General features: G+C 37.8%; 1 protein-coding gene, 1 long non-coding RNA gene and 1 pseudogene across 6 annotated transcripts in view; 2 read left to right on the top strand and 1 right to left on the bottom strand.

Annotated features, from left to right (window-relative positions):
• Calcr (calcitonin receptor) overlaps positions 1-16,659 on the top strand; it is a 79,478-nt gene extending 62,819 nt beyond the window's left edge. For all 5 annotated transcript variants that reach the window (XM_031381097.1, XM_031381093.1, XM_031381095.1 and 2 more), the window contains 6 exons: positions 4,085-4,238; positions 7,083-7,143; positions 7,227-7,293; positions 8,249-8,467; positions 9,445-9,486; positions 14,748-16,659. In XM_031381097.1, coding sequence (XP_031236957.1) covers positions 4,085-4,238; positions 7,083-7,143; positions 7,227-7,293; positions 8,249-8,467; positions 9,445-9,486; positions 14,748-15,002 — 798 coding nt within the window. In that variant the 3' untranslated portion in view covers positions 15,003-16,659. The remainder of the gene's footprint in view (positions 1-4,084; positions 4,239-7,082; positions 7,144-7,226; positions 7,294-8,248; positions 8,468-9,444; positions 9,487-14,747) is intronic.
• LOC116098535 lies at positions 10,420-10,891 on the top strand (annotated as a pseudogene).
• Positions 14,335-18,143, bottom strand: LOC116098539. Its single transcript, XR_004121864.1, has 3 exons — positions 18,091-18,143; positions 17,694-17,890; positions 14,335-15,047 (listed from the first exon to the last, which is right to left on the bottom strand). It is a non-coding gene; the product is annotated as an uncharacterized LOC116098539 (long non-coding RNA).
• Positions 18,144-19,699: the final 1,556 nt, after the last annotated feature.

The following is a 19,699-nucleotide window of genomic DNA, read 5'->3' as shown; positions in this document are numbered from 1 at the left end:
TATATATATATATATATATATTATAAATACCATGAAGAGACATCAAATAACTGACCAGAAACAAAATGAAGCTTATAGGGACAACAATGTTTCAAACATTAGGAAGGATACATAGATTCATTTCGTCTTAACCAAATTCCACTTCATATTATTGGGCGGAAGTGGACATAATTCTCATATACTCTAGTTTCAGAAGTTATACAACAAGCAAAAATACACATGACCAATTTATTTACCTCAATAAATATACACATCTAACAGGGAGAAACAGAACTTTCTAGATTAAGTTCAGTACATCTTTATGAACTTAATCATGAGCATTTTAAAAACCTGAAAGTTGTTTGTGGAAAAGCAAGGCACAGTGAAACAGCAGTACACTTTTACTTAGTGACGGAAACTAGAAAATTGGGTTAAGTATTGATCACTAAAGAGTTTCTGTGTGCCTCCAATGGAACCTACACCTACCAAATGTCTTAAAAATGCTGGGCAAAGTAAAACAACTCTTCCAGTGGGGACTCAGGAGAAAAGTAACAAGATTTATGTGAGTATTTTATCTAGAGAGAGCCATCATCAAAAGGTCCTCTTTCTGGACACTTAGAAGAGCATGACAAAGACCCAAAATGCAAATGACATAAAAATTCAGTTTAGGAGAGTGTAGCTCAATGCTATACATTTTCTATGGATGTCAGCAACCTGACCTCCCTAAGAAATATCCTGATGTCTACAAATATTGTCAAGAATTTCAGTAATATTTAGTTAAAATAAAAGGTCATGAATATTGTTTCCACTCTTGAAAAGCAATTCTGGTTTATGTACTAAATAATAACATTAACTAAGTGTTGAAACACTAAACTGGGCAACATTATGAGTCATATAGAGAGCCATATTCATTTAAATTGAATAAGAATCTGTTTCACACCTCTCTCTGAATATTATTGGATGCAAGTCCTTAGGATATTACTGGAGGAGTCCAACATATGTGGTGAAATAGTTATATATTAACAGCAACTGTAGGTTCACTCAACGTGTAACCTAGATGTTAAATTTAATTTAATTTTAAAGTTGACCTAAACATCGAATCAACATATACCACATATCTTTGCTGCATGGCATCCTTCAAAAATGTCTTTCCACACATCAAGTTAAATATTTAGAAACTGAATTATTGATTCATCCTCCCTTGATCAAATGAACATAGCTTCCCACTCCTGGTTTTTTTGTTTTGTTTTGTTGGGTTTTTTTTTGTGTGTGTGTGTTGTTTTTGATATTAAATTGAACTGGTGAGAAAACAGAATTTCCAAGAAACTGTAAATAACGATTCTGGATCACTGAAGATCACTCAAATGAGCAACAACGTTTATTTCTGTTTTAAAACAAAACTTGGCAGAACTCAGAATTGGAAGCTTTAGTTTGGGGAAAGCTTTTAGGAGTTAGCACTCTAGCTATTTCAAACTAATTCTGAATTTTTTTTAAAAAAAATTTATACTAAGCAATATACTCTTAAAGGTTAGCCACATTTCCTTAGGAACTTCTTGTATCCCCCAATAACCAGAGAAACAGGAGAGAGATTATTTGTATTTACTCCAGTTTGCCTCAATATTTTCCTAAGGACTTGAGAAGTAAATTTATAGTCAGCCCCCTCCCTTAGTATAAAATAATCTGTGTTGCAGCACCCTGCTCCGTCCCCTCAAAAGAAAAAAGGCCAGAGTGTGAGCAGAACATTTTATAGCATCCACCAATATGTTCAGCCTAATACTCCACTCCTTGCTGGTTGTCCTCAAATTAAGAAGAGAATTTATTGTTCTTAAAACAAACCCCTCTAGTTAACTTCACTGATTCTCCTAAATGCCAGACTTGGTTATGTATCTGAGGAAACAATGGTTAGAATAGTTTAATAGTTAGATTAACTGGAATATATATATATATATATATATTTCTAGAAGTCATTGTGCATGATTACATTTGTTTACATGTCTGTCTTGCCACCAGAAGGCCACTTGCTTGATCATAAGCATTGAACTCTGCAAGAATAGAGCCGTTAAGGAATATATGGCCATTGTTTTTAATTATCCCTTGATAAATTTGTTTTAAGGCAAAACAAGAAAGTCTTGATATGCTTACGAAGAAAGTAAAAGACCAATACACTTCTTTCAAGTAGTGGCTATTGTGCTGTGGGCCATGAATTCAGTATCAATGAGTCAATAATATATTCAAATAAGGTGTCTGTATACAAAACATAGAAAACAAAAGCTATGTATTGATTATGGGATGAAAATGTTTTCATCCTCAGAGGCCTCAAAAACTCTCACCTTGTACTATGCCTAGACACATAGGTTCGTGCTTGCTAATTCAGTTTTAATAATGATTTTCCCAAACATAACCACAACAGATAATGAGAATGAGCTTGGCTAACATGAAACCTCAGCTACTCTAGATTACATAGGCAAAGGCCATCATGTCCACATACTGATCCCTTTCCCCATAAGAGAAAAACCACAGTCTCTAGGAATTCTGGGGAAGTTGGGATTTCAAAGAGTAACCTTGAAAAGTAATGCAAAATCTCAACTTTTACTGGCGTTTGAGTGTCTTGGAACCATCATTGCAAGTATTTAGTTAGTAAACACAAATTTATGAACTAGTCAATCAACTAATCCTGGAAAGGACGATAATCTATACTAGGGCTGCAGGCCCAGGGGTCTGCTTAGTTCTATCTTAAGCCAAACAAATTACTTCGGATTTCCAGATGTTGCAGATTTTCCACATTTCTGTTCCTACTGGTCTGAACCAGAAGCTGATTCTATCTTTGAAAGCATAATAGCTCCTTTTAATGAGACAAGCCAACTTTCTCTTATGAAAGAAGCACACCAGAAGATGTGTTGGCTCTGTTTATCACTTCCCATTAAATGAATTACAACTACTATGAGTACAGTAGAATTGCACCAGCCCCCAGAAAGGTGCTTTAGACTGAAAGTCACTTCTCTGTTACAGTGCTTTATGAAAGGAAAAGTTAACTCCAGCTAGATACAAGGGAACCCATAGGAGGAGCAGCGTTATAGAATGCATGCCATTTGGTAAAATGATTGCCATCATTTTACCAAATGATGCAAACACCTACTTCCCAGTCTCTAGAATCGGAATGCTGAGTTGTACTGACATTGCCTTGTGGTTGCTGGAGATTAATTAAAAACTAGCTGTCCCCAAGTTGGGCTTCTAAACTAGAGACATTTTGCTCCACAAAGAACATTTGGAAGCATCTAGAGACATTTTTTGTTGTTGTGAGTGGGTGAAGGAAGCTATAGTCATCTAAATAGAGTGCTGAAACAATTCTAACTGCCAACAAGCTCAGTGCAACAACAACCAGTTATCTAGCCAAAAATGTCAGGGGTGCCAGGATGAGAAACCCTGTTCTAGAATGACTAGGAACAAGCAGGATATTCTGTTATGCAGATGGTAGTTTCTCCATTAGGTGACTATGAGATGTATAATTAACTCATTCCTAACTATTCTCTGAGTAGTCACTGAGGACACAATCCTCATTTTTGGAGAGGGTTTGACATACCCTTGGTTCCCAATGTAGAAAATAAAGCTACATATAAAAGAGTATGGGTTCCTGGTCCATACAAGAGAACTTTCTCTCCTGCTAGTCTCCTCTTTGTGACTAAGAAGGCATTAAGAGTTCAATTAGCTTCAGAAGCAACCTTTAATGTCTAGGGTGATGTGCCTCATGGACCATAGGAGGAGGAAAGATTAAAGAAATGCCAAACCCTTGAATGTTCTTTAAAAACTATTAGTCTCAGACACCTCATAGGAAAAAGAACTGCTCTAGTCTAGGTTAGTCTCTAGAATTTAATGGAGAAAAGAATATTTTGTGGCCTCCACTTTCAGTAGCCTATTCGGCTATTTACACAAAATACTTGTGACTCTCACACTGTCCCTTTAATTTGTAAATGTAGAGGGCACATGTTGACAAATACTCAGGGTAATTCTTGAGAGTTCAATGCAGATACTTTGGCTCATCAGTGCACTCCTCCAACCACATCTTTAACAATACCTTCCACTCAACATCTTTATTTCTTTCTAACAGATAAGTTGCAAGGTTCTACACTTTTTCCATCAGTACATGATGTCTTGCAACTACTTCTGGATGCTCTGCGAGGGGATCTATCTTCATACTCTGATTGTCATGGCTGTGTTTACCGACGAGCAACGCCTGCGCTGGTATTATCTTCTTGGCTGGGGTATGTATTCCAAACACCTAGATTCTGAGCTAGGGACTCATCTTTATGTATTTGCATCTTTGCATATTTATACCCTTCTTCCAGTCTTGACTTAAGAAGGCACACTCAGAATTCTAGTCACTTGAAGACCTTCCCTCACATATTTCTTTCAAGTCTAGTTTACTTATTTCATTTGAAACACAATTGATGGAATCTTCTTTGTAAGAGTTTCAAAAGTGTCTATCTGTAAAATTCAGAAAATTTTCCATGAGAACAAAAGCTAGCTATAAATTTATTCTCACCTATGACATTCAACTGTGACAAGGATATGTTGGAAGGAACATTTATACTTTTCTTTCTAAACTGGTTCGTTGTAAATTAATTATAAAGCTTGTTGGCACCTTTGTATACAGCTCAATAAAGATCTGTATTTACCATATAAACAATTCTAAGGGGAAAATAAGTTGTTTACCTGTATAAGAAAGAAGGAATGCTAATGACATATTTATATAATACTTTAACTTTCCTTGGTCAGCAAATATATAAAACTTCATTAGCAAGATCTAGGAAGAAACATAAAGATAATTACACTCACAGCAACCACGGGATGGGACACTGCTAATTGGTGCTGGCTAAGGAAATAGCTCTCTTGTTCAATGGTCTAACCACAGGAAAAAAAAAAACAACAAAAGGCAGAGTTTGCTCCTTATAGTAGGTATTTGGAAAAACAGAAAGTAACCTGAATTTAGCAGATCACTATTAGGACATGCCAAGTTCTGTTAACTTCTACCTACATATATACTCATACACGTATGCTCACACACATACAGAAGAGAGGAAAGAAGGAGGAAGGAAGGAAGGAAGGAAGGAAGGAAGGAAGGAAGGGAGGGAGGGAGGGAGGAAGGGAGGGAGGGAGGGAGGAAGGAAGGAAAGAAGGAAGGAAGGAAGAAAACTAAAATCCACCACATTCCTTACCATTAAACAAACAAAAAGAACAAACAAACAAACTCACAATGCCAAATACTACTCCCCCAAAACAAGTGAGACCATTAGAGTGGCAGGTTTTAAAGTGATAGCCTTTGCTTAGAACTTGAAATAACATTGTCTTTGTGTTGGAGGGACACAAGTAAAGGTAACCTCAAATAACTTTTTAAGAAATGTTTCGTAGAGATGTTAAAAGGTGTAATAGAACAGAAAAACTTTCTGTTGGGCAATATATGGTTTCATGTTGAAACTATAAAATGGTAACGTGGGTTCTAGACTTTACAATATCAATAAATAATGCACAACTGATATTTTGAAAATACTCCTCAAAGTTAAGATGCAGAAACCATGCCCCAAAGCTAATTTCTGGGACTAACTAATCTTTGGGGGACATGAAGACCATCTGAGTAAAAAAATGTTTCCAAATCCAGGATCCAAAATGGAATGGAATTCCATGATTTAAGAGATGCATAAGTATTGCTCTTATTTCCAGTGTCTTTAGTAGAGAGGTCAGGTTGTTACAAGTCCTGGGGATTAGAAGAACAGGAACAGAGAGAAAAACCAAAACTGTACATATGAAAAAGCCACAGTAGCTATAGGAATATGTCAAGACCTAGCAGTTAGATGTGGGTATACGTATTGGCTAGGAAATATGCTTGTCTTTCAGTGAAGTGGAGTAGTAGATTCCGATTCCCAAGGGGGATTTTTGCTGTCTAATCCTAAAATGAATATTTCAGAATAAATCTAGACAATTTATTGGGTCTTTGAATTCAAATGAGGAAACAGTCTGTTAGATCCACTATGAGTAGCATATCATATGTTATATAAATAGTCCAGGTTAAAATTATTTCAAGCCCAACATGTAATCAGTGGTATTATTGAATTATTTCATTTATGCATTTAGAAACCCACATAATTTTATGTGAAAACCTAATAGTTTTAGACTTCCTTTCTCTTTTTTTCATTTTATTTATGGAAATTGTAAGAGTAGCAGTTTAGTTCTTTCCTGAGACACATTTCTTAACCTGACTGTAACTACAAACCTCTTTCTGCAGATGCTTCAATCAAATCAAGCTGTATTATCATGTACTAGGTACATCTGAATAAAAAGACAATCTTTTTTAAAAGAAAATTACAACTCTAGAATACATTTGTGGAGAGCAAATTATTTTAAAAATATATAATCTGACAGGCTGAATGGATATCATCTGTATTTTCCTCAAGATTAACTCAAAGGGAGTTTTGTTTATGTTTGCTAGTAGCACTTCGATTTTGTCAAGGAAGAAGACAGTACACTTCCTCTAAAGGCCACAGCCAGAACTACAGAAGGGTAGGAATAGACTCGCCTCTCTAAAATATTGTCTTAAAAGGAAACAGAGTCAGTATACATGAAGCAAACAGGAATATAAAATAATACCCTAAAGAATTCATATGAATGTCAAGGAAGGCTTTCATAGCAATCAGCATTCCAGATGACATCCCTTAAGGGTGGCCCAGAATCTCACCATGGGAGAATCTAATCCACAACAATGAAAAAGTTTCTTGTCCCAGTTCAGAGTATCAGCAAAAGCATATTCAGAAAACAACCTTAGGAAGAGTCACAGTGCAAGTTACCATGTACCTACTGCAACTGGGAATTGGTGAAAGGCTTTTAATTTCCTGGATGCTCTTAGCCAAACTCCACATGCTGAGGATGCTTGAGCCAGGAGCAATTCTTTCTGGCATGGCCAAAAATTATTTGTCTACAAACATCAGAGGAATGTCTTGATAGGTACCCTCAATTTGCAACCATCTTTGCAAAAATACTCCCTTTATCTATGCAATCTTAGTTGAGCTCGTGGCATGGGCGCCAAGTTTGACTTGTGCTTTTCGCAATTTTAGGGTTCCCGATAGTGCCAACCATTATCCATGCCATCACTCGTGCCCTCTACTACAATGACAAGTAAGTATCAGGTTGATTTTTAAGTTAGGATATTCCAAAGAAAGAGCACACTCGTACTGATATGGGCCCTTGCTTTTCTTCAGCTGTTGGCTGAGTGCGGAAACCCACTTGCTTTACATCATCCATGGACCCGTCATGGTGGCTCTGGTGGTGAGAACTGATTTTTAAATATATTGCTATCAGTGGCATTACCCAGCTTTTTGAATACATTTATATGTGGCACATGTACTGTAACTATAAGATCAACCAAATTCAATGTGATTTTATCATAAAGGAACCTACTATGTTCTTCAAAAAATTTCTTTTGCTTTATATGTGGAGAAGCTCATTTGCACACACAGGATGAGGGCAGCAGTATAGTACTTTAATCTCAAAGACAGTGTTCTCTTTTCTCATAGTAATAAAAATAAAAAGTCTCAAATCTGGATGACCACAATCTGCTATTGCACTGAGGAGGCATCTCTTGGTAACCAAAGAAACTGAATCACCATCCAGGCTGGTTTTTGTTCACTCCAGTTGGGTTATCTACTTTTTTGTTTGCTGTGACAAAAACAACTTAAGAAGGAGTATATTTGGCTCCTGGTTTGAGGGGATACAGACCATTCTGACAAAAGCTACATGCCGGAATATGAGGCAGGTGTTCACATGGCTGTTCACAGTCAGGAAGCACAGAGCAATGAATTCTGCTGGTGCTCATCTTCCTTTTATTCAGTCATGGACCCAAGTTTGAAGGATTCAATTACTATCAAAAGTCTCTTTCTTTCTTTCTTTCTTTCTTTCTTTCTTTCTTTCTTTCTTTCTCTTGTTCTTTTTTTCTTTCCATTTTTTTGCAAAATGACCATTTCTATTCCAGTTTTATAAAATTCACTCTATGAAAGAAAACATCTAATAAAAAATTAATTAATTATTTAAAAAATTCACGCTATGTACTTACTGAAAAATTCCTCCAAAATTTTATTTTTGAAACTCACCTTCAGAGCTAAAAATTAGATGTGGTTCAGATGTCAACTTCTTTTATTTTAAAAGTTCTCTAGTCATTGATCTAGTAGACATCATATTGTCCACACCACAGTAATGAATCACTCACCAATATGACTCTTTGCAGGTCAACTTCTTCTTTCTGCTGAATATTGTCCGCGTGCTTGTGACCAAGATGAGGCAAACCCATGAGGCCGAGTCCTACATGTACCTGAAGGCTGTGAAGGCCACCATGGTCCTTGTGCCCCTGCTGGGGATCCAGTTTGTTGTGTTTCCCTGGAGGCCCTCCAACAAGGTGCTTGGGAAGATCTATGATTATCTCATGCACTCTCTGATTCATTTCCAGGTAAGGAAGCTATCCCCATGTTTACTTGATGGCTTATTCTCCTGCTAGGTCCATCTGACTAAAACCTGTAACATTCCTTGTAAGATTATGATCTTAGAAGTCAAAATGCATAGCCTTCAACTGAGCAGGACCAATAAAAATTTTTAAGAATATGGCATTTTAAAAGGCATTTATTTCTACTTTATTGATACACAGGACCCTTTACTGGGCCCACGCAGGCAGCTTTACACATATCAATGAGCTACAGAGCATTTCTTTCATAAACCAGTGTAACTTTGGAGTGATTAGAGTAGTGGATTTGCACAGAACTGCCCATGCCTCTTGCCCAATTACCATTCATTGTCTGAGTCTACCTATAAGAGTTCTAGGCCTGTAAAGGAACACCATTCCTAGGCTTCTAACATTTCTCACATGGGAGAGTACAGAGTGAGATGGCAGAGCAGTTCTAGGCTGCACAGTTAGCCAAACTAGAGAAGAGGGAAGGTTCCTTGTTTCCATTCACCCCAAGGACTTGGCCCAGATGAAAAGCTCCAGTAAAGGCTATGACTTGGTATTTTGAAATTCCATCTGGATATGATGAGATTTTCAGGGAGAGGGTCTAACATAGGAATCTAGGCCAGAATTTTTCTTTCTCAATTACAAATTTCAAATCCACTGCATTCTTTGAACTGAAGAATGAACTGAAGGCCTAATATGAGGAGCAGGCCAAAGTTAATTAAGCCACAAAGAAGGGCTAGGCATTTCTTTAATAACCTAAGCTACTGAGATCATACTTAAAACTTGGCCCAAGGCATCTTATGAGGCTTAAGCAAGACCCCCAAGGCAACTGAATTTGGTTTCTGAGAGATAGACTTGGAACAGTTCCTCACTTAATTCACAGCCCACAGCTTCACACTCAGATTTGCAAACAATTCCTCTGATGATCACAGCTTTTAATTTTTTAAATTTAATTAATGTATATTCCCTTCTTTCTTTAGGGATTCTTTGTGGCAACTATCTACTGCTTCTGTAACCAAGAGGTAAGCATATGTCTCACACATTACTATCACCCACTTATATAAAGCCAGCCTTTTACGTTTTACGTTTTCCAAAGGACCACAGTGCAATTTTACCAGATCTCATTTCAGTATGCTCACATAGGGGACTGTGAGTAAAGGTATAGTGCTGGTTTTCCTACTACCTCAAGCTGAATCACACTCACCCATATATGTGCAGTGCAATTACATATAGAGCCTGAAGAGCATGCCAGGTGCTCCCTTAGCTGATAGTTTCAGCAATGCAATGATAAAATTAAAATGAAATTTTAATTTTGATTCACTGTCAGCGGGTTGCTGTCAGAGATTGCTGTTGTGTAGTAAAGCCTTAAATAAGAATCTGAATATATGGATCAGTGTACACAGAGACTTAGACAACCAGGCTACCCAGGTAGTTTCAGCCAGAGTCACCTCTCCTCTAACAAAATCTTGCCTGAGAGATCAATTTATACAACATGAAAATAGAGCTTCTATAGCCCTAGAGGTTCTTCCATGGAAGCTCCACAATATCAAGGAATACAGTTCCTCAATTGTTAGACTACAGGAGTGTTCTTCCTGTTGTAAATTAATTCCCATTAAAAAAAATTCTATTCAAGATAAATCCCAGTTTGTTATCACATGATCCCATTCTATCCATTTAGTGTTTAGGAACATTTTCTAATCATTAGCGATGTATACCTAATACCTGTTCTATTATTTCTTTAAATTATATTCACTAAGTATCTAAAATACCTGCCTGCTTTGTCAATTGATACCCATCTTCAAATACAAGTTAAATACTTTTACTCTCTTTTCACTGGTACATCTTATTCTTTGATCCAACAGTTTATTCCTCCACTCAACAAAGTGTATTTGTGGATTCATGATTGCCAAGTGACATAGCAGGAGTCTGAAATAAAAATGAGGTTTCCAGGAAACATGGCAGAGGTTGGGTCCAAGTCAGTGCTGTTCGTGTGTCTCAGTAACATTTGCCGGTCACCCATTGCAGAAGCAGTGTTCAGAAAATTGGTAGCTAATGAAAACGTTTCAGATAATTGGGCCATTGACAGCAGCACCGTTTCCGACTGGAATGGGGCCGGCCCCCAGACCCAAGAGCTGTCAGCTGCCTAAGAAATTATGGCATTAGCACAGCCCATAAGGCAGGACAGATTACAAAAGAAGACTTTGCCACATTCGATTATATACTATGTATGGATGAAAGCAATCTGAGAGATTTGAAGAGAAGAAGTAACCAAGTTAAAAACTGCAAAGCTAAAATTGAGCTACTTGGGAGCTATGATCCACAGAAACAACTCATTATTGAAGATCCATATTATGGCAATGACTCTGACTTCGAGGTGGTGTAGCAGCAATGCCTTGCTGCAAGGCCTTCCTGGAGAAGACTTACTAGCTGGTCCTAATCACCATTGAGCAACTCACTCATCAGTGCTATGCCCAAGGGTGGTGGCAGTCCTTAGCCCCCATACCCTACCCCTCTTTTCTGTTGATTTACTGTACATCTTTAAAATAATTGTAGGTGGAAATTAGGCATATGTTCAGACGGATAAAATTTTTTGAGTCATACAGTTTGAGGTGTGGCTAAGCCTTCTTAGACTAACTAAACCTCTGACCTTGCCATAATTACAAAATAGGGAAACAAGCAACTGAAAACCCAATAAAGTAAGAATGACCTACAAGGTCCAGGTCAGCCTCTGAGCCCAGCAAGCCGGGATAGACTGGTCTACCTGGAGTGTGTGCATAGCCAGCAGCCAGTGTGCTGTGCACTTGCCTTATACCTCTCTATTCTAGACTCTTATTGTGACAGTATCTCCATCCACAGCAGCCTTCCATTTATCATTGGAAGAGTTTAAACTCAGACACACTGAGGGTATTCAGGTATTTGAGAGAGGAGAAGCTGGATGTGCTGATGAGCCTGGGACTCCAGCAGGCCGTCCTGGGCTGGACAGTGACACCCTGTCTAAAAAGTGAACAAAAATTAGCAATAGATGGGAGCAAGAGACTGATAAAGTTAACATCTTTAGTCTTACTTGGTTTGTGTCTACTTTCTTGAGCTTTGTTCCTCTTTGAGCCACTTTGCTTCTTTCAAGAAAAAGTAAGTGTGCGTAAATAGTGGTATGTGTTTATAAGTGTTCTCTCATCAGCAGTTGACAAAGTTACAGGCAAGCATGAGTAATCTTAGTGTATTATCAGAAAAGGGACCTCAAATTTATATGGATGTATGTCAGAAAGGAATGTGAATTCAACTGGGAAGTTATCAAATACAACTGAAATACAAAAAAAAAAAAAAAATGAGGTTTCCTTTTGTTGCTAGCTGGCCAAGTAACCTCTCCTCCTCCTTTTATTCTTTGATAGTAAAAACTAAAAACTGAATGGGGCTAAAATCATCCTGTGTAGAATATTGTTTTATCAGAGAGAATTCTCTGTGAGTGTAGACTCTTGCAGTCTGAGTTTGCTTTAGTATATAAAATAATTTTTTTCATCTAAAACAATATCAAAACAGGGATAACACAAAAATCAGGCTCAGAAAGGCCAAGCCTTGCAAAGCACAAGAGGATTCCATGCATTTGTAAAATTGCCACAATATTTATTGTGTCTTAACGACAATGTCATTGGGAGTCTCAGACACAGAAAGTAAACCCAAGGGGGACCCATGACAGTTGAAATAGCTGGAGTTTATTGCCTATGTTTCTTCTGGTTTTGAAATTTTTCTATTTTCATTAAGATTTTGTAGCTAGAGGAAGGTGTAAATGTGACATTTCTAATATTATAAAAACGGTACAGTGGGCTAAATGTAATATCGCGCAGTCCCATGAACGTCAGGCCTTTGGGTCTCAGCTGGACATTCTGCATACATTTCCCCTCTGTCACTGAATGCAGGCAAGGCACTCACACTCATAGGATGTTACTTTCAGCTACATCTGAGATAAGTCTGTCATGAAGCTTTACCTGGCTGGATATTGAGTTTCAGCAAAGATCCAAGGGGCCAGTCAGTCAGGAATACAATGATAAAAAATTGAAAATTTAGTTTTGATTCACTATCAACATGTTACTGTTAGTGGTCACCATAATGGAAATAAAGCCTTACAGAGAGGGTTCATGGATAGCTTAAGAGCAGCAGTTATGCTAGGTTGTGGTGATGGACTAGAGATTGACGAGCAGGCCTTAATTCTTTCCACTATTGGAGGGAAAGCCTACCTGCCAAGCATCAGCACATAACTATGTGCTTACAAAAAAATTAACAGGAAAAGAGTGATACACACCAAAATATCCTAATTTATCCATGAAGATTTCAGCATAATGTTTATCTCCTCAGATACAGGAACCAAGGCTCAAATATACTAGCTAGCCTTCCACGGCTTAGTCCCAAGTAATAGAAGCAACAAGGACAATTGTGTCTTTAAGCCCTCAGACAGAGCTTTCATTTTTCGAATTCAAAAACAAATAAATTGATAAAAATCGAGGTTTTGTTGCTTTTTTCAAATGAGCAGTAAACATATAATCTGAAACACTGTACACTGGTCTTACCCTAGGATCTCTCTAGACATTTCTACTGCTTTCCAGAATAGATAGCAGTCTCAGGATTGTTTAGGGTTTTGTTTTTTGGTTTTTGTTTCAAGATCACAGATTTAATGCCCTTATTCTTATCCTCAAAGCAGCATAGAGTCCAAGTACTATATCCATCTACCTCTATAAGAAATAAGCCTTATTGGGTTGTCATCATTACTGTATCTTTTGCATGCTGCTCAGGGACCGTTTCTATACATATACTTTATCAATGGAAGCAGATTGGAAGTGGATTGCCATCACCACACAAAAGGATGGATCATAAATTGGAAATGCAATTAGATAAGGTTGCTAACTTCCTATAATAATAATTTTAAGTATTAAAATCAATCAACTTTAAACCTTTTGGCTTCATGTTTGGCTGGGTAATTCACTATACAGGGATTCTCTGGTAGGGATTGTAAAAGGACATGAGAGGCAAAAACAAGTTTGTTTGTTTTTTTTTATCTGTGGGGCACTTCTCAACGACTAATACTACATGTTTAACTGTGTGCAATGGATGCCTCTAAAACTCCAAGTAATCTTTAGCTGTAAAGACATGGTACCTAAGAGATGCTGAATCCATGGAAACTATCAGTTCCCTTTAGCTACAGATACTTCATCTCCAAAGACGCTGAACTGGCATCTTTCCTAGTTTCTCAAGAGTACACTGATGGTCTCTAGATTATAAACGTGACATCAAAGGGCTTATCTGCAATCCAAATAAAGCCAGGCTTCAATTGGAACTTGAATTCTGCCACATTGCAGCTCCCGTGCTGTGCACACATGGTATAATCTAAGCCCTCCCATCTGTAAGTGAACACAACAGTGGTGCCCTTGGAAGAAGGCTGTTGTGAGGATTAAATAAATTAATTCAAATCAAGTGATTATAACATGGCCTGGGGCAATCAGTCAGTAAGGAGTAAATAATGCTTTATGCCATCCTTTGTCCCTGTATGACTTTTATCAGGGCAAAGTCCAGCTGCATGGTTTACCTCACCCCTTCGCACTGTAAGGTTGTGTCTCTCTACTTAAAATGTACTCGTATCTAAAGTGCTCCACACCAACACATGCATCGATAACTTGTTTGAAAAGTCCAGTATTTCAAATGATCCTATTACCAAATTATTCTGATTGGTTTTTTTTTTTCTACAAAAAGAGACTAAAGGCTCATTCTTAAAATGTTTCCACTGCCTTAGTCAGAGTTTTTATCTGGAACACCTCATTTGGTGCTAAGGGTAAATACACAACATAGGTCTATTATCGTAAAAATGTATGACTGTGTTGTGGTTTATGAATATATTTTTATGATACACAAGCTCAGATTTTGGTCAAATCATGTCCTTAGCATGAAAGGCAACAGGTAATTTTTCTTAAGTCTTTCTACTGAGACATATCTGCTACATTATGAAACGAACCAACCTTCTCTCGAAAGCTTATGAGAGCTGAGACAGAAAGCTTTGCTCAAAAATGGCAAATGACTTGTTTGCTGGTTGTTACACAGACAAGTAACTCGCTACCTTGACTGGCATATTGATATTCCAAGGAGGTATATTTCTTAGCCTTAGTATAAACTTAGTTCTTAGATCAGATCTACAATGTAGTCTCCTTTCACCTCTGATATGCCCCAAGGGTCATGTACATAAGGTTTACTGGGGTCACAACCAACGGTCTTTGGAAACAAGCTTTCTTTACTCTTGCAGGTGCAAGCCACCCTGAAGCGCCAGTGGACGCAGTTCAAGATCCAGTGGAGCCAGCGCTGGGGAAGGCGCCGCCGCCCTACCAACCGCGTGGTTAGTGCTCCTCGGGCTGTAGCCTTTGCTGAGCCAGATGGCCTCCCCATTTACATCTGCCATCAGGAACCAAGGAATCCTCCAGTAAGCAACAACGAAGGCGAGGAGAGTGCTGAAATGATCCCAATGAACGTCATCCAGCAAGACCAGGATGCATCTGCTTGAATGTGAAGCAACCCCAAACATTGTGATCCACTGAGCCTTCATTTCCTGAGGAAAAGACATGCATTTCAAATGATTCCCATCCTCCCAGGAGCTGAGCATATCATTTGTGAAGAAGTTTTAAGTGAATTTGTCCATAGTGAATTTGAAGAAAGTTATTCTTGGTACTATTGCTTTGGGAGTCAGTCTAGGAATAGAGTCTCCCATTGCAACTTGTGAACTCCATCTTTCATCCTGGACTGAGATGACAGTGTTCGTAGGAAAGCAGGCAAGGTATCCAAAAAATGTCACTAAATTGACCTAATTCCGATACAGGGTGCTCCTTGTTAATCTTGAGCCATTTGTACCTTTGAAAAATTAAAATTGCTCTCAATGTTTTTAATTTTGACACTGGATTTTTGAATTAGACTCTGTATTTGACTATGGATCTGGTTTTTAATGTATTTATTTCAGTCAATGCCTATATTACACATTTTACCATCCATACAATGTCAACTGCACAAATAACATGACCTCTGAAAGATTCTGTGTCTTTTATAGCATGATCCAGTTCACCAGGCAGACCTAAATGCTGTAATGAATTGATCTGAACATTGAATGCTTTGGTCACTGACATTTATAAATTGGGAGGTCACCAAGAATCTATTGCCAAATTTTTCACAAAACTGCCCCCCCAAAATGTAACACTCTTTAAAGAGAGTTTTCCACTTTCCTAAACTACAGGATTTATAAAACAAATCACTCCAAGGTTTATAAAGCAGATTACCTCTTGCCCCTGGGTGCTATCTAGCAGTAAGAGATAGATTTGTTTATGACTGGTAATTAAAAGACTCCATACAAGTCCATTAACTGCCTTCCACCCAGCTTCAAAGCTTAACAAGATCCCTGTGTTTTCCAGGAAGACTCTGTGTGGCTAATTACAAATCAGTTTCTGGTTGAACTCTTGTTTGCTGCTATTAGCAAAACAAGGGGGGGGACCCACAATGTAAAGACTTCAAGTTTAACCACATATTAACTCATCCTAAATTAAAAACAGAGCTTCTCATCAAAACCCAGTACTATATATATATCTCCATAGCTCTCTTTACTCCCCAGGATGAGAGTTTCAAAGACCCATGAATAAACCAATACCATCACCAATTTCTGAATCTGCACTAGCAATCAGTTTTTAATTTGTATGCTAAATGAGGAGCTTCACTGAGACCCTCAAAATCTCCTCTCATCTTTTTCTTCCTATGTCACTGCCTTTCAGAGGTGATTTAGTTGTGTAAAGACAAAAGTAACTTGATTCGTTCTGGTTACATACTTGGTGCACCCAGAGAAAATTGTATTTCACTAGTGACTGTGGACCTTGGATACTGAGAGTCTCCTTTACCAAAATGGAAAGAGGGATTGAAAGGAAGGATTTTTTCCAATCACAGTGTTACATGGTGATGTGTTATGTTTTGTTTACAAACATCGAAATCAGTGTATTTCAGGCAGCTCTAGTACAAATGTGATAGTATATTGTTGAAGTGTTTGAGATGTTATTGTGCTTATGTAGTAGGAGCTGATGAAATCAAACTGACTTACCATAACATTGCATGTAATACCTAAGTTGTGTGAAATGCTTCTGCTGTGTACATATATAAGTTAATACAGAGCATATTAAAAAGGCAAAGATGTATATTGGTGTATTTTTCTAAAGAAATACACTTGTCATCTTTCATTCATTCATTTTTGTCTCTGCTCATTCCATGCATTCTTCATTTCAGCCATGAGCTATCAGCATCCCACCTTGTTTGTCTTGTGGGAGGGAGAAAGATCTAAAAGCACAGGTTAGAGATGGCTTATATGAATCACAAGATCCTTATCTTTATTAGTGTAACCACTTTCAATCTAACCTGGTGGCACAGCCCTCATACCCTTGATAATATGAAACCATCCATAACTGTCAGTCTGTTATTAGATACATTTGGGGATGATAGCAAAGAAATCCAGAACAGGGATGTATAAAATCATTTTGCCCTGTATTGTCTTCCATTATTCTGAAGCCATACTTGACCTGTCCAACATCTCCTCAGGTCGTTAGAATTGTTACAATTACAAGTTCCTAATATAATTTGAGAGAACGATTAAGACTGAATGAAAGGTACCTAATTAAATATCATTAAATTGCATGAAGGCCACTGTTAGAAAGATTTTTTTTTCAGATCCAGAAGGCATGAAATGAAAACCCAGAGGATTAAATGAGAGCCACTGGGCTCATGAAGGGAAACAAGGGTGATCTGTAAATGTAGCACCTACCTTGCTGCCTCCTGAGACCTGGGAATCTGTTTTAAAGGATACACTGAGATGCATCTGTCCCTGTATGGTCCAGAGAGCAAAAATAACAGGCAGCTTTTTGAAAAGCAAAAATAATTTCACACTCCATAAATGTAAGTTTTCAAGAGGGCAACTTGTGTATCGGTAGCTGCCCATCTCCTTAGAGCTTCTACTGTAAAATTTCTACTGTAAAATTACTCTAAATGGGCCTTTGTGTACAACTGGATATTATGATGCTGAGAGAAGAGAAGGCATTGGGAAAAAAGACATGATAAAATATTTATCAGCATGAAGCTGCACTTCATTTGTTACTCACTGGTACAGATATTTCATACCCATCCTGTTCTACCATACATCCAACATTTATCAATAGTAACGACAGCTTAATACCTGGGTCGGGTACAAATCAAGACTTTCTAAGTCCCAGACTTATCCATTGGTATTTCAAGTGTGAAGAAACAAAATGGCATGTGTTGTTGGAGCCAGTAGCTGGATGTGAGGTCTCCTCCCAGCTAGCACTCAAACAGATCCATGCAGCAGAAATGCTCTCAGAACATCCGCACAATGTTTTATCTAAGACTCGTTTCCTAGAAAACAAGGAAAGCATTGGTCTCTCTGAGGTTACATTCCAGATCACTGCTTATCATATGACTTAACACTTTGGTGTTTAAACTGAGGTCATTGATAAAAAGTAAAGATTGAATATCACATTTGAAAAGCCATCAGGTACATACAGAGAAACCCCATTTGTTATTTTGAAAGAAGAAGTCAGGTGTCTTACTCCTACCTTGGGTTTAGGTAAAATTGATGTCATAGATTGACAACAGACACGGAGCATGGGAAAATGGCTGGAAACCCAAAAAGAAGAAAAACATTATAATATTGTAATGGGATGGCAAAGGAAGGGAGGAAGAATTTCCAAACCAAGAACTTTAAACAGATTTTTTTTTTTTGTTTGCAACATGGAATTAATTTACTTTCAATATTTCCAAAGAATCCCCTGCAATGTTGAAGAAAAGCACCCTTGAACTTGTAGCTAAATTAGATCTGAAAATGTTTTTAATGTTATATCTTCCTTCACTTAAGTTAGCAATGTGTTGGAGGTTGGCCAGCCGGCCCCTTCTGGTGCTAATCAATGCCTGTTTTCTACTTGAAGAAATTCAATACATTCTATCTAACTTTCCCAGAAGCTCTTCCTCTGAGATGCAAGCTGGGCCATCACTCTTTCCCTATTGACAAGCAATGCCACCTAATGTCACTGCAGCCTCTGTTGTTGAAGTAATCTATTATCTTTTAATTAGGAAAATTTGCCTCCAAATCTCAGACTATGTTACTGAAGTGTTCAATAGAAATTCAATAAAGCCAGTTAGATATCTTTCATTAAAAAAACAAAAAGTCACAAATACACGAAGAATTATGTCTCAATTCAACCCTGGAAGACCAAAGCTAATACATAGATCTCTCACACATGTATCATGCTCCTAGGTACACACTCAGCTACAAACTCCAAAAAATATCTACACGACCAAGGGGGTGGTTTGTAGGGTTGTAGGCCCCTCATCTATATAGTGAGTTCCAGGACAGCCAGGGCTATACAGAGAAATGCTGTCTCGAAAAACAAAACAAAACAAAACAAAACAAACAAACAAAAAAAGAATGAATTCATTGGATTTGTTGATTTTTAAAAAAAAAAGTGGGGGATACAAAGTTGGGAGGGTCACTTGTTTGGGAGTTGGAGAGGAGTTGGACAGGGAATGTGTGGATAAGATCAAAATATGATAACTCAAAGAATAAATTCAAAATAGTATAATTTTTAAAAAAGAAAGGATATAGTCCGTTTTGACAGGGAAGGCACCATTGCAGAACCATGAAGATGGTGGTCACACTGTGTCTATAATCTGTAACAGAAAACACACCGACCATAGGGCAGACTATCAAACCTCAAGGGCTGCTCCCATTGCCCCCCTTCTCCTAGCAAGGCTCTACCTCCTAAAGGTTCCACAACTTTCAGAACAACTCCTGAGAACCAAGAGTTAAAACACATGAGCTCATAAAAGAATAGTAGTGGCTGGCAAACTCCTCAACCAAAGCTTTTTAACTTGGTGTTCTTGGATGTCTTTACTAGACTACCCTACCTGTCAAGTGTATCTGTCCTTCCTCTTTTTTTTTTTTTTTTAATTGAAAAGGACACCAAAAGAACATCTCCTGATGGCTGACAGAATGGAAGGAATTGTCTGCATCACGAATAGTTTGGGGCCAAAATTACCTTAAATATTTTATTGGTCTATAGATTTCATTCAAATACAAGAACTCCAGATTAAATGTGTATGCAGCTAAAAAGTTTGCTTCTGGGACTAGGAAAATACATAAATGGGAAAAGATATATTCTATACAAA

Source organism: Mastomys coucha, unplaced genomic scaffold (genome assembly GCF_008632895.1).
Source record: "Mastomys coucha isolate ucsf_1 unplaced genomic scaffold, UCSF_Mcou_1 pScaffold20, whole genome shotgun sequence".
NCBI lineage: Eukaryota > Metazoa > Chordata > Mammalia > Rodentia > Muridae > Mastomys > Mastomys coucha.
This window is presented reverse-complemented; position numbering and strand designations above follow the sequence as displayed.